Source organism: Jaculus jaculus, chromosome 18 (genome assembly GCF_020740685.1).
Source record: "Jaculus jaculus isolate mJacJac1 chromosome 18, mJacJac1.mat.Y.cur, whole genome shotgun sequence".
NCBI lineage: Eukaryota > Metazoa > Chordata > Mammalia > Rodentia > Dipodidae > Jaculus > Jaculus jaculus.
In genome coordinates, this window is record NC_059119.1 from 241,099 (window position 1) to 253,359 (window position 12,261).

Consider the following 12,261-nt stretch of genomic DNA (forward strand, 5'->3'; position numbering starts at 1 on the left):
TTTCCTCACCTAACATCCCTGACACTTCTCTGACTTCATGTTTCTGTGCATATTGCTGTCTGCAGAAAACTTACATGTGCTATTTATAAAGTTATTCTTTGACACATATATGAATGAAAATACACAAAAATAAATCTTCTTCATAGTTCACAGCTTTATATGCCTGCAGATGAAAAACTATCCCTATAGATCTCATTTGATCAGGGGGATAATTTTTTCAAGACTTGTGTATCAGATCACTTGCCTTAAGAAAAATAATTTACTATAAAGTTGGTTGAATTTTTGTAAGAAGCAAATGATGAGTATAAGGGTCTCTTTTCTCCTTCTTTCCTTTCTCTCATCTTTGTCATTTATCTATCATCCATCTGTCATCTACCTATATCTGTCATCTATCAACTGATCTGTCTTCTTCATCTATAATCTATCAATATCTCTTTATCATCTATCTATCATCTATCTACCATCTCCACTCATCCCTCATGCAAACTATGATTTATGTTTGAACTACCTAAGCAGTATCAGATGCCACCTCATTTGCAGTATGTCATTATTCTTCTGAGATGATCCTAATGATGAAAGCACTATCTGAAACTCAGTGCAAAGAAAGATGAACAAATGAACACATGAAGTGAAAATAAAAAGAAAATTTAGCGAGATTCTCTTCTTCACACCTACAGAAAGCAGGGTAGCCTATTATCTGGAATAAGTCGCACATTATATCATTAATAGGGAAGTTGCATCCTTTAGCCCAATTTGCAGATCTTATCAGTAAACTGACATATGAAGGAACCTGAATGTTCAAGAAAGTCTTTTGTAAATTTTTTATTTATTTATTAGAGAGAGAGAGAAAGAGAGAGGGAGAAAAAGGAGAGAGAATCAGCATGCTAGGGCCTTCAGCCACTGCAAACCAGCTCCAGACTCTTGTATCCTCAGTATCTGGCTTATGTGGGTCCTGGGGAATTGAACCTGGGTCCTTTGGGTTTGCAAACAAGCACCTTAACTGCTAAGCCATCTCGCCAGCCCCCAAAAATCTTTTGATTACAAAAGAGCAAAGCAAATCTACAAAGATAAAACGCATACCAAGTGATCCCCATGCAATAAGTGACACTGTAAAGTCTGTGATTTGAGGTCCACAACTGACATACAATCAGCTTGCACCAGCTGTACACATTCATGAATAACAAACTCCTGTGTCATCTCCAGGGCAAAAGTCATTCTATTTCATAAGAAATGTTCATTAAATAAGAAAGGAGGGAAAAAGGATTATAGAGAAACCCTGAAACTTCTAGAACATTTCAAGATGTAAGAAAAACAAATTAGTGCCTCTGACAGGGCCTGTGGCCATGGAAAAACAGTTTATAAGACAGCTCACATTTAATTCAGCTGTTCTGTAAAAACGTGAAATTTGGGCTGGAGAGATGGCTTAGCAGTTAAACACTTGCCGGTGAAGTCTAAGGTCCCCAGTTCAAGGCTCGATTCCCCAAGACCCACGTGAATCAGATGCACAAAGGGGCACATGCATCTGGAGTTCATTTGCAGTGGCTGGAGGCCGTGGTGTGCCCATTCTCTCTCTCTCGGCCTCTTTCTTTTATTCTGTGTTACTCTCTAATAAACAAATAAAAATAAACAACAATAAAACTATGAAATTTCACACTAAGATCAAGACAGTGGCAATTTTTTCTTCAAGACTAAAAATAAATAATTCCTTCATGCACATAGGCTGAATTGCAAATATATTAAAATTTATTATTAAAAGCATGAAAAGAAAATATATATTGCAAACTTACAAGATATCGTCTCATATTAAGATCCAAGAAATACATGGGTCTACAGCCCTTCTCTTGTCTGTTTCTCATTGGTTCTATTTTTCCCCTGCTCTTGTCTCTGAGCTTTTTACCTGCTACTGCAGTTTTCTGTAAGACCCCCAGAGAGGGAAAAGAGATCAAGCCAATAGTCAATCCATGTTTGTAAGGTTTGGGAATGACCAAGACCACACAAACCACTCTGAGGCAAAGATGAAAGCTTTTATTCAGGGAATAGCACAAGCTGCCAGGGCTGACTCACAAGAGGGGAGCACAGCCAGCCTGAGTTTTCAGGTGGGCTTTATAGGCATTTTTCAGTTGGAGGAAGGTGAGAATGGAAAAAGAACTCGTTTGTTAAGTTAAATAGAAAAGTTCCTTTAGGGGAGATCATTACATTAAACATTTAAAATAGCTAGGCTGTAAGGCCAGAACAGAACCTGGACATTGTTAGGCAAGGAGGGGATAATGACCTGGTGGTTTCTTAAAGAAGGTGGATAATGTATGGAGCTGGCACAGACATAATAGGAGACACAGTTTTAAATTTAGAAACAAAGTTGTAGTGTTTTGAAAATGTAAATTGGGGCTTTTTTTTGATGTTTGTTTTTAGGTAGGGACCAAAACCATAGCAGGTTAAATTAGTGAGTTAGCACATGAATTGTCTCTGCAGCAGCTATTGCAGACAGGCCATTTTAGCTTGCAGCATGTTATCTGTCAATTAGCAGTTGAAAGACAGGAAATCTCCACCCTTTTTGCTCCTTTTCTTGAGGCTTGGCTGAGCAAAGAGAGCAATAAATAAATAACAGTTTCATAATATTTCATTCTTATATAGACCTTTAAGTCACCAAATATAATGCAGAATTTTAGGATTCAGGAGGGGGTCTCCCAGAATTTATGAACCCCCAAATCCTGCATCACTAGCACAATCTCAATTCTTCATTCTTAAAACAGCATATTGTGTGTGTGGGGGGGCATCCTTTACTTGAAGTCCCCACAGTACATTGTCACCCTCTGTAAATCAGCTGAATACATCACCCAACAAGGTAATGGGGTCCTTGGTCAACATTTAACATGGGTGTTTCTTCTTAAAAAATATTTTTATTTATTTGCGAAAAGGGAGATAAATAGAGAGAGAGAGAGAGTATGGATTATGTCAGGCCCTCTTGCTCAGGCACTTTGCTTGTAGAGGTGTGGAAGAAACTGGGACTTTTAATTATTTATTTTCTTTTTTAAAATTTTATTTTTTTACTTGCAAGCAGAGAAAGAGAGAGAGACAGACAGACAGACAGACAGAGAGAAAGAGAGAGAATAAGCACACCAGGGCCTCTTGCCACTGAAAATGAACTCCAGATACATACACCAGTTTGTGCTTCTAGCTTTACATGAACAATGGGGAGTGGAACCGGGGATGGCAGACTTTGGTAGCAAGTGCTGTTAATCATTTCCCCAGCCCATGGGAATTTTATTTTGAATATGCCATTTTAGAAAGCAGGACTTGGAAAATATCATCCTAAGTGACATCACACAGACTAAGAACGGCAAACATAGCATATTTTCTCTCATATGTGTCTCCTAAATTGGACAATCGAATAGGCATGTAAAAGGCAATGAGCATTGGGATTGTGGGTATGTAACTAGGTGACACCAGAAAAGGAGGAACCAGGAAGGAGGGACAGAATATTGGGGTGGGATGGTGGGGGAGGAATCAAGGAAAGGGATGTTGGGAAGGAGAACTATACAAAACCAACATAAGCTGGGCATAGTAGTGCATGCCTTTAATCCTAGCACTTAGGAGACAGAGGTAGGACGGTCTCTCTGAGTTTGAGGTTACCCTGAGATTACAGAGTGAGTTCCAGGTCATCCTGGACTAAGGTAAAACCCTATCTCAGAAAACAAAAAGCAAACAAAACAAAAAATCCCAAAGACTAAAGCAGTCAGCACAATAGGAGCCTCCCTTCTGGAAGCCAGTATACAAGACAGAATTCTCAGGTAAGTGTTGTGGGTGGAAATGCCCAGTAGAAGGTGAAGAAACTTTAATCCTTAAAACTTGGGCTTTGGTTTGTGGATCCTTAGGCCAGATCTGGGTTAACTCCCACTGTGAGTAACTGGCAAAGGGATATCCAAGAGATCCCCAAATAATGCAAGTCTTGGCCAAGCACTTGGTTACCCAATGGAGCTAAAAGGTAAGACCCTATTGCTGAGGAAACCACAGGCTGTCAACTCAGAAAGCTTGGAGAAGGGACATATTACAACATGGAAAATGAGAGGAAAGTGAGCCCTTGCCTGACAAACCCTCATGACGTTGGAAAGTGCTTTGGGAGCTATTGGGTTACCAATAACATGAATAAGCAGGTGACCCTGCAAGACATGCAGACCACCAGCTGTACAGGAACTACACACTTGTGCAATAGTGGCACCCAGCCTTTATGGGTAACCAACTGCCCTCTGACTGGACATGAGGTCTGCTCAGTGGGAGAGAACTCATTACTGGTATGGGGAACTAAGTCAGCAACCCATAGTCAGGAAAATTACAATATCCAGAGAAAACTCCCCAGTGTTCCCTATACAAATTGAGTGGGCAGCCTCATAAAAATGTCTCTCACATTCCTAGGTATAGCCCCATTAATCAAAAATGCTCTCACCCTTGGTCAGAGAATCTGTTTTATTTATAGATGGCAGAGAATACTGGGAAGATTCAAAATCCTTCAACACACACAAAAAAGGCAGTGGGCTGGAGAGATGGCTTAGCGATTAAGCGCTTGCCTGTGAAGCCTAAGGACCCCGGTTCGAGGCTCGGTTCCCCAGGTCCCACCATAGCCAGATGCACAAGGGAGCGCACGCGTCTGGAGTTCGTTTGCAGAGGCTGGAAGCCCTGGCGTACCCATTCTCTCTCTCTCCCTCTATCTGTCTTTCTCTCTGTGTCTGTCGCTCTCAAATAAATAAATAAATAAATAAATAAAAAAGGCAGCCAAACACTTTCAAAGAGATGTGCCACCTCTACCACATCTACTAGGGTCCAGAAGAAATTGTGGAAGAATCAGCAACAGGAATATTGCTCCCTATGCTAGCCAGACATCCACATCGAAGAAAATAGCAAAAAAAAAACATTGTGGCAAACCAAAAGAGGTATTAACAGAGGCTACAGATAAGTCAACGCTGATAACACACAGGCTAAGGCTCAGCAGCTATTGCGGAAGAGGGGATTGTAAGAACCAAAAGGCAGGAATAAACATCCTGGGATACAGCTCCCCTGCCAGAGACAGAGGTGCTAATTACCCCACAATGAACACCAATAACCTTATTGAGGAAGTCTCACAGGGAAATGGGAACCAGGAGAAGGGACATATTACAACTTATTGTTAATAATTAATTAACAAAAATTATTAAAAATTAAAAAAATAATAAAATGTTAAATCAGTCAAAAAAAAGTTGCTTCCCTACATCACCAGAGTTTGAATAAGGACCCTTAGCTACTAGAGATTAATAGGGGATTGTATAGTGTCTCCGACTGTCCCCAGACTAATATCTTGCATTGTTCTGTAGGGCTGACTTTACTACTGACCTACCGTGAGCAAAAATGTCTCATTTTTATTAACATAATATCATACTGTTACCTTATTTTTAGTTTTCATTATTATTCTATTTTCTTGTTCTTTTAAGAAAGGTTTTTTGTTTTGTTTTGTTTTGTTTTCCCTAGCCAGGCCTCACAAACTATTAGCTGAGGACAATCTTGTGCTCACAATCCTCCTTGTCTCAACTTTCAGAGTTCAAGTATCAAGGTATGTAGCACCACACTCAGGTTATATGGTACTGGGGACTGAAAACAGTGCTTTATTCATGATAGGGAATAAGTAAGTCTAACAACTAAGACACAGCCTTGTTTTCCTCTCAACTTAAAACTGGTTTTGTTGCTAGGGGTTCGGACCTGGGTGTATGATTTCTCCATTTGGTTTTCTGTTTCCTTCTCATATGTCTCTGCTACTGGCATACAGAGAGCTGTAAGGGAGTAACTTCTGCAAACACCAGACTAATTTAATGAAAACATATCCTTACTCCAATAGATAAAAGTTGTAATGATTTTCAACAATTCAAACTAAAATAATGTAGTGTGTAGGGTCCTGATTTGGGAATAAAGAACAAGCAAAAACTGGGCTCAAACTTTTTTTGCATCAATGTCTCAGTTCCTTTATTTTTCAGATATAAAATATAAGATCTAAAATCTGCCTACTTCTTTACTCAAGGTGAGGACCAAGTGAAATGATGTTGCTATGTGTATAATGTGTATAATATATATGTAACTTTTACTAATGTTAAGGTAACCAATTTTAGTAATTTCTCATAAATTGTAATTAACAATTTGTAATTAAAATTAAATGATATGGCACATTATGATGAAGACCCTAAATATTGTCAGTGAAGAAAATTTATTGAAAACTTCTAACACAGGGCTGAAGAATTGGATCAGAGGACTTGCCTGCAAAGCCTAAGGACCCAGGTTTGATTTCCATGAACCACATAAGCCAGATGCACAAAGTGGCACATGCATCTGGAGTTTGTTTGCAGTGGGTAGAGGCCCTGGAGCACCCTTTCTCTCAAATAAATAAATATTTAAAACAATTAAAAACCTATCACATTCTACTATATTGACTGCTTTTTCTATCTATGCTTTTGTCTGTTTCCAGTTGGAAATTCTCCTAAGTGAAACTTCATCACTCTGAAGGGAAGTAAAGATGAGGAAACAAACACCACAGCAGTGGGGATGATCTGATGGTTATATAATATTAGAGATGAATTCTATATACTCAAAAAGTAAAAATGTAGAATAAAGGCTGGAGGGATGGCTTAGCGGTTAAGCACTTGCTTGTGAAGCCTACGGACACGGGTTGGAGGCTTTATTCCTCAGGACCCACGTTAGCCAAATGCACAAGGGGACGCATGCATCTGGAGTTCATTTGCAGTGGCTGGAGGCCTTGGAGCGTCCATTCTTTCTCTCTATCTGTCTCTTTCTTTCTCTGTCTGTTGCTCTCAAATAAGTAAAATAAAAATAAATGAAAAAAAACTTAAAAAAAGAAAAAAATGTAGAATAAAAGACTCAAACACTCCCTGACTTTATGTTAAATGTTACACTAAGTTTTAACTATCATTATTATTATTTTTTTAATTTTATTTATTTATTTGAGAGAGATAGACACAGAGAGAAAGACAGATAGAGGGAGAGAGAGAGAATGGGCGCGCCAGGGCTTCCAGCCTCTGCAAACGAACTCCAGATGCGTGTGCCCCCTTGTGCATCTGGCTAACGTGGGACCTGGGGAACCGAGCCTCGAACCGGGGTCCTTAGGCTTCACAGGCAAGCGCTTAACCGCTAAGCCATCTCTCCAGCCCTAACTATCATTATTTTAACAGAATGATGTCTAAGATAATTTTATATAAAAAATAAGATTATGTAAATGGTGATGGATGTGTCAAATGGGTGAAAAAAAGACTTAAGTATGGGGCAGACTGGAAGGAAATGATGAGGGAACATACTTGGAATTGGCCTACAGTTCTGTTTATTAGCATTGCTCATCTCTCTCTCTCTCTCTCTCTCTTTCTCTCTCTCTCTCTCTCTCTCTCTGTGTGATTTGGATAAAACATTCAAAAACACAAAGAAGGAGGAAGGTGTTAGGGGCTAACACACCTTTTTGACTTAACATTTGAAGAATTTAGCTTGCTATCTGCAATGTGCTTGCAAGTGTAAAGGTCAACTTGAGAGGACGCACTGGCAGGTTTCCCTGCTGATTTCTGTGGCACAGATGTTCAAACTGTGAACAGTATCAGCTGAGATATAGAACAAGGTGCACTCTAAGGGTCACATGTTGGTCAGTTATTAATAGCCGTGCATTTGAGTAAGATCTGACTGACTGTGGAGGGAATAATATCCTACTTCATTCTAATAAACAGTTGTGAAAAACAAAACTTTTATTGTGTTTTCTTCTCTGGAATGCCACCCTGCAGCAGCCTTCAAACAGTATTCATACAAAGAGGAAAACTGCAGCCTACCAAACAGCTTTTAGATAAAATGATAAGAACATATGAGATAGAGATGATAGGGGTAGAGAAAGAGTGAGACAGAGAGAAAAGGGGAGAAAATGAAACAGATCATTGTATGAAAAACTTTGATCTCAGACAAAACAGATTGAAGAGAATCCCCCATTACCCTATATATTTCCAAGTCTTTCTTGGACAGAATTAGCTGTCAGCCTGCAGCACGAGAAGATATGGTGAAGACTAAGGGACTGTGCCCTTATATTGCATGTCTTTGGAGGAGTATTTTGAGGAAAGCTTTTCAACTTCTAGGTCACTGGTTTAGATATTAAAAAAAAAAAATTGTTATTTTTATTTATTTTTTTGAGAGCGACAGACAGAGAGAGAAAGAGGCAGATATATAGAGAGAATGGGCACGCCAGGGCCTCCAGCCACTGCAAACGAACTCCAGATGTGTGCACCCTCTTGTGCATCTGGCTAACGTGGGTCCTGGGGAGTCAAACCTCCAACCGGGGTCCTTAGGCTTCACAGGCAAGCGTTTAACCACTAAGCCATCTCTCCAACCCCAATAGTTTAGATTTTGTCTTAGTGGGTAATGAACAAAAGTGATGGTTAATGTCCTCTAAAAGAATTTTGCTGGAGTCATCCTTGTTTTTTTCATATAGACCTCAAATGCAATTGTGCCCTTTCTTTTGCTTCTACCAGCAGCACTCAGAGTGAGTAGAAATGTCATTGCAAGTATTTCTTTTTTCACCTTTTGTGCCAAAGAAATGTGAAATATGATAAAGGCCAACTCGTTTTCATCCTGAACACTGGCTAGCATTATTCTTCCATAATAAGGTTTCTAGGTCTTCCTAAGATTGATTGAAATAAAGCCTAGACCACCTCATGAGCAAAATCATGTCTTATCTCATAGAAACTCCAATTATATAAACGAATATTGTCAAAGAAGATTTAATTATAAACAATGGAAAATTTCTCTTTTAATATTTAATTTTAATTTATTTATTTGAGAGAGAGGAACAGAGAGAGAAAGAGGCAGATAGAGAGAGACAGAATGAATGTGCCAGGGCTTCCAGTCACTGCATACAAACTACAGACACATGTGTCACCCTGTGCATCTGGCTTATGTGCGTAGTGGGAAATCAAACCTGGGTCTTTAGGCCTTAACTGCTAAAATATCTCTCCAGTCTCAAAAATGGAAAATTTCTTGATCTGAAGGTTAAAAATCTAAGACTTTGTTTTCTCTTTTTCCTTTTTATTTGATAAATGATTTTCCATGGTCATAAATATTTTTCATGATTTCATTGAATACATGTGTGCTAATATTCATTTTATTCCCATCTCATCGCTTTATAATTTGATAAACTTTTTGCCCTTTTGTAGAAATGATATTGTTCCTTCAATTTGTCTATTAAAATTCTTTAAATATTATTGATGCTAATATTTTTACCTCTGCAATTTTTCTTTACACGTACTGCAGTAGTAAATAAATAAATAAAGCTAAGATCTCCAGAAACCTGGAGAAATAAAAAACTTTAAAGTATCAAATATTATAAGAGAAGTATAGATAAGTACTTTGGAATGCTAACCAAGTTTTGTCATTTTGGTGGTCACTTCAGTTATCTACAGATAAAGTGATGAGGCTTTGCTTTGTAGGTAAAAGAACATCCACTCAGTCGTTCCCAGTCTTAAGTCACTGCCTGTGTTGCTTGCTTCTCCACATCTAGATCATTAAGTTGATGTGTTTCATTGTTTTCATAGAGTTTTGAATAGCAACATTCTGTAAAATAATGCTCATTGGTAGGTGGTTAGAGTTGGGTGAGTACAAGTAGTCCTCAAAGGGGGTTTGAGTAGAAGGCATCTACGCCTTGCATGTGAGGGACTTCACCTGCTGGTAAAACTTAATGCTGTGTTTTCCTTAACCTCTGCTGGAAAATCTAGCCAAAGGCCAGCACCTTGAAAGTAACTACTACCATTTTTAAGCTGTGTCAGGAAGAGATAAAGACTGTCATTTGGGAGGTGAAATAATATGACAATTTGAATATTTGAAAATCCTTTCAATCATTAAAATATTACTTTTTTAGTGAGTACACAAAATAATTTGGACCATTATGGCAGCTTTCAAGACATATATAATTATACTTAGCTCATATTTCTTCCTTCCATGAGCACCCACAATTAGTGTGCCTTCTACTTCATTAATATATATATATATATATATATATATATATATATATATATACATATACATATACATATACATATACATATACATATATATATATTTGAAAACACATGTGAGAAAATATATTTGTCTTATTATTACCAATTATCTTCCCTTATTCTAATTCCCCCCTTCCCTTTAAACTTCTTCCTCTCCCTTAGAGTCCGTTTTCATGCTGTTTTTTTTTCAGATTACTTTAGCCAGACACAATCATTGCCACCACATGCATATACAAAATAAATCAAAGCTGCAATAAACACCTCAACTGGTTCAATGTGCTCTGGACAGTGGTATAGAAATACCAAAAGCTAAACAGTCCTCTTCAGATACCTCACATGCCTACAAATCTCTAGTTACAAATAGAAATATCAACAAAACCCACCATTTACATATAAGTAAATAAACTGAGACATAACCATGGCAAGTTTACCAGGGGTCACAGAATAAAAGAGGTTTGCTTCAGAATCAGAAAGCTTATCACCAGCCTTTGAGTCTAAGTTTATTTCTCTTATTTAACAGTGAAGCAAAAATAAATGCAGCTGGGTAAAGGCAGCTGAGACAAAATAATCGTCTGCTGTACACTCTTCAGATGTGAGGCACAAAATATTCTAGTGTTAAGCCTCCTGTTCCTTCATTCTTTCTGGTGATCATAGTACCTAATCCCTGCAACCTAGAGCAGCTCTTCAGTGTGTAATCAGCAGAAAAGATTAGCTGTGAAGCTCCTTTCCATATCCCATTTCCTTGCCTTCCTTTCCAGATGGAAATTTGCTCCACTAGAACATAAGCAAACGTGTAAGCTTCTCTTCCCAGGCACAAGTATAAACAATTCAGTCTTCACATCTCTCCCTTTCATATAATTGTAAATACACTCACACGCACACACACACACACACACACACACACACACACACACACACACCTAGATATATATACTGGTGCACACCTGCAGATTTAACAAAACAGCACCAATCCTCATGGCTTCACTGATTTCAAGGCTGTACATCATCTGGGGGAATCGGGGAGGGCTTTGGTTGTTGGGAGGAAGCACTTCAATGTACACAGTGCAGATGGAGTGCCTGCACAGAAAGAGAAGTAAATGGAAGGTTAGTCATGCACATTACATTTAAAGTTAGAATGCATTCTTTAATTCATTTTCTGGGTTTACAGCTCAAGAAATTTTAGATAACAGTAACGTATAGAAGAGTAAAACTGTTAAAGTTACCAGAAAAAAAATATGATGCTTTATGAAATTAGCTTAGTAAAACAAAAGAAATTGCCCCCAGTGTCTTTTTTCTCCTACTTAGATTAATAGTGCAAGTTAAAATCAATAGCTGTAAAGTAAAGCTAGTAAATTGTGTCAATTGCTGACATTATTTCTAATGCTTTTTTAAAAAATCGCAAAAGCATTCTATAAACATTTGATTACAAGAGCTGTTTTCGGGCCCTGTTCCTATTAAGCTATTAGAGGGAGTCATTGACTAACATATTCAAATATGTGCTATGTTTAATTAGCTCTTTGCTGACCTCAATGGTTTAATGTAAAAGTAGGTCTAAAGTTAAAGTCATATCATAATGGCCATGTAAAATAGCAACAACAACAAAAAAAAACAAGTTAAATTTTTAAATCCTAAGTATAGTATGAAAAGCTAAAATTCAGATATGCATAAAGCTTTCCTTGGCAAGGACTTTTCTTCAGGTCTACAAAGATACTTTTTTTGTTTTGTTTTGTTTTTCAAGGTAGGATCCCACTCTAGCTCAGGCTGACCTGGAATTCACTATGTAGTTATTCACAGGGTAGCCTTAAACTCACGGGGATCCTCCTATCTCTGCCTCCTGAGTGCTGGGATTAATGGCGTGCACCACCATGCCCAACTTCAGATATTTCTTTTTTTTTTTAATATATTTTTTTAATTTATTTGTTTGAGAGCGACAGACACAGAGAGAAAGACAGATAGAGGGAGAGAGAGAGAATGGGCACGCCAGGGCCTCCAGCCGCTGCTAACGAACTCCAGACGCGTGCGCCCCCTTGTGCATCTGGCTAACGTGGGCCCTGGGGAACCGAGCCTTGAACCGGGGTCCTTAGGCTTCACAGGCAAGCGCTTAACCGCTAAGCCATCTCTCTAGCCCAGCTATTTCTTTATCTTAATATACATGTAATAGGGCTGGTGAGATTGCTCAGTGGTTAAAGGCACTTGCTTGCAACCCTGCTTG

The 12,261-nt window shown here is 38.4% G+C and overlaps 1 protein-coding gene across 5 annotated transcripts in view; it reads right to left on the minus strand.

The window, feature by feature from the left end:
• Positions 1–12,261, minus strand: part of Pcdh15 (protocadherin related 15) — a 1,075,820-nt gene that overhangs the window by 201,390 nt on the left and 862,169 nt on the right. For all 5 annotated transcript variants that reach the window (XM_045137141.1, XM_045137139.1, XM_045137140.1 and 2 more), the window contains one exon: positions 10,994–11,126. In XM_045137141.1, the coding sequence (XP_044993076.1) occupies positions 10,994–11,126 (133 nt within the window). The remainder of the gene's footprint in view (positions 1–10,993; positions 11,127–12,261) is intronic.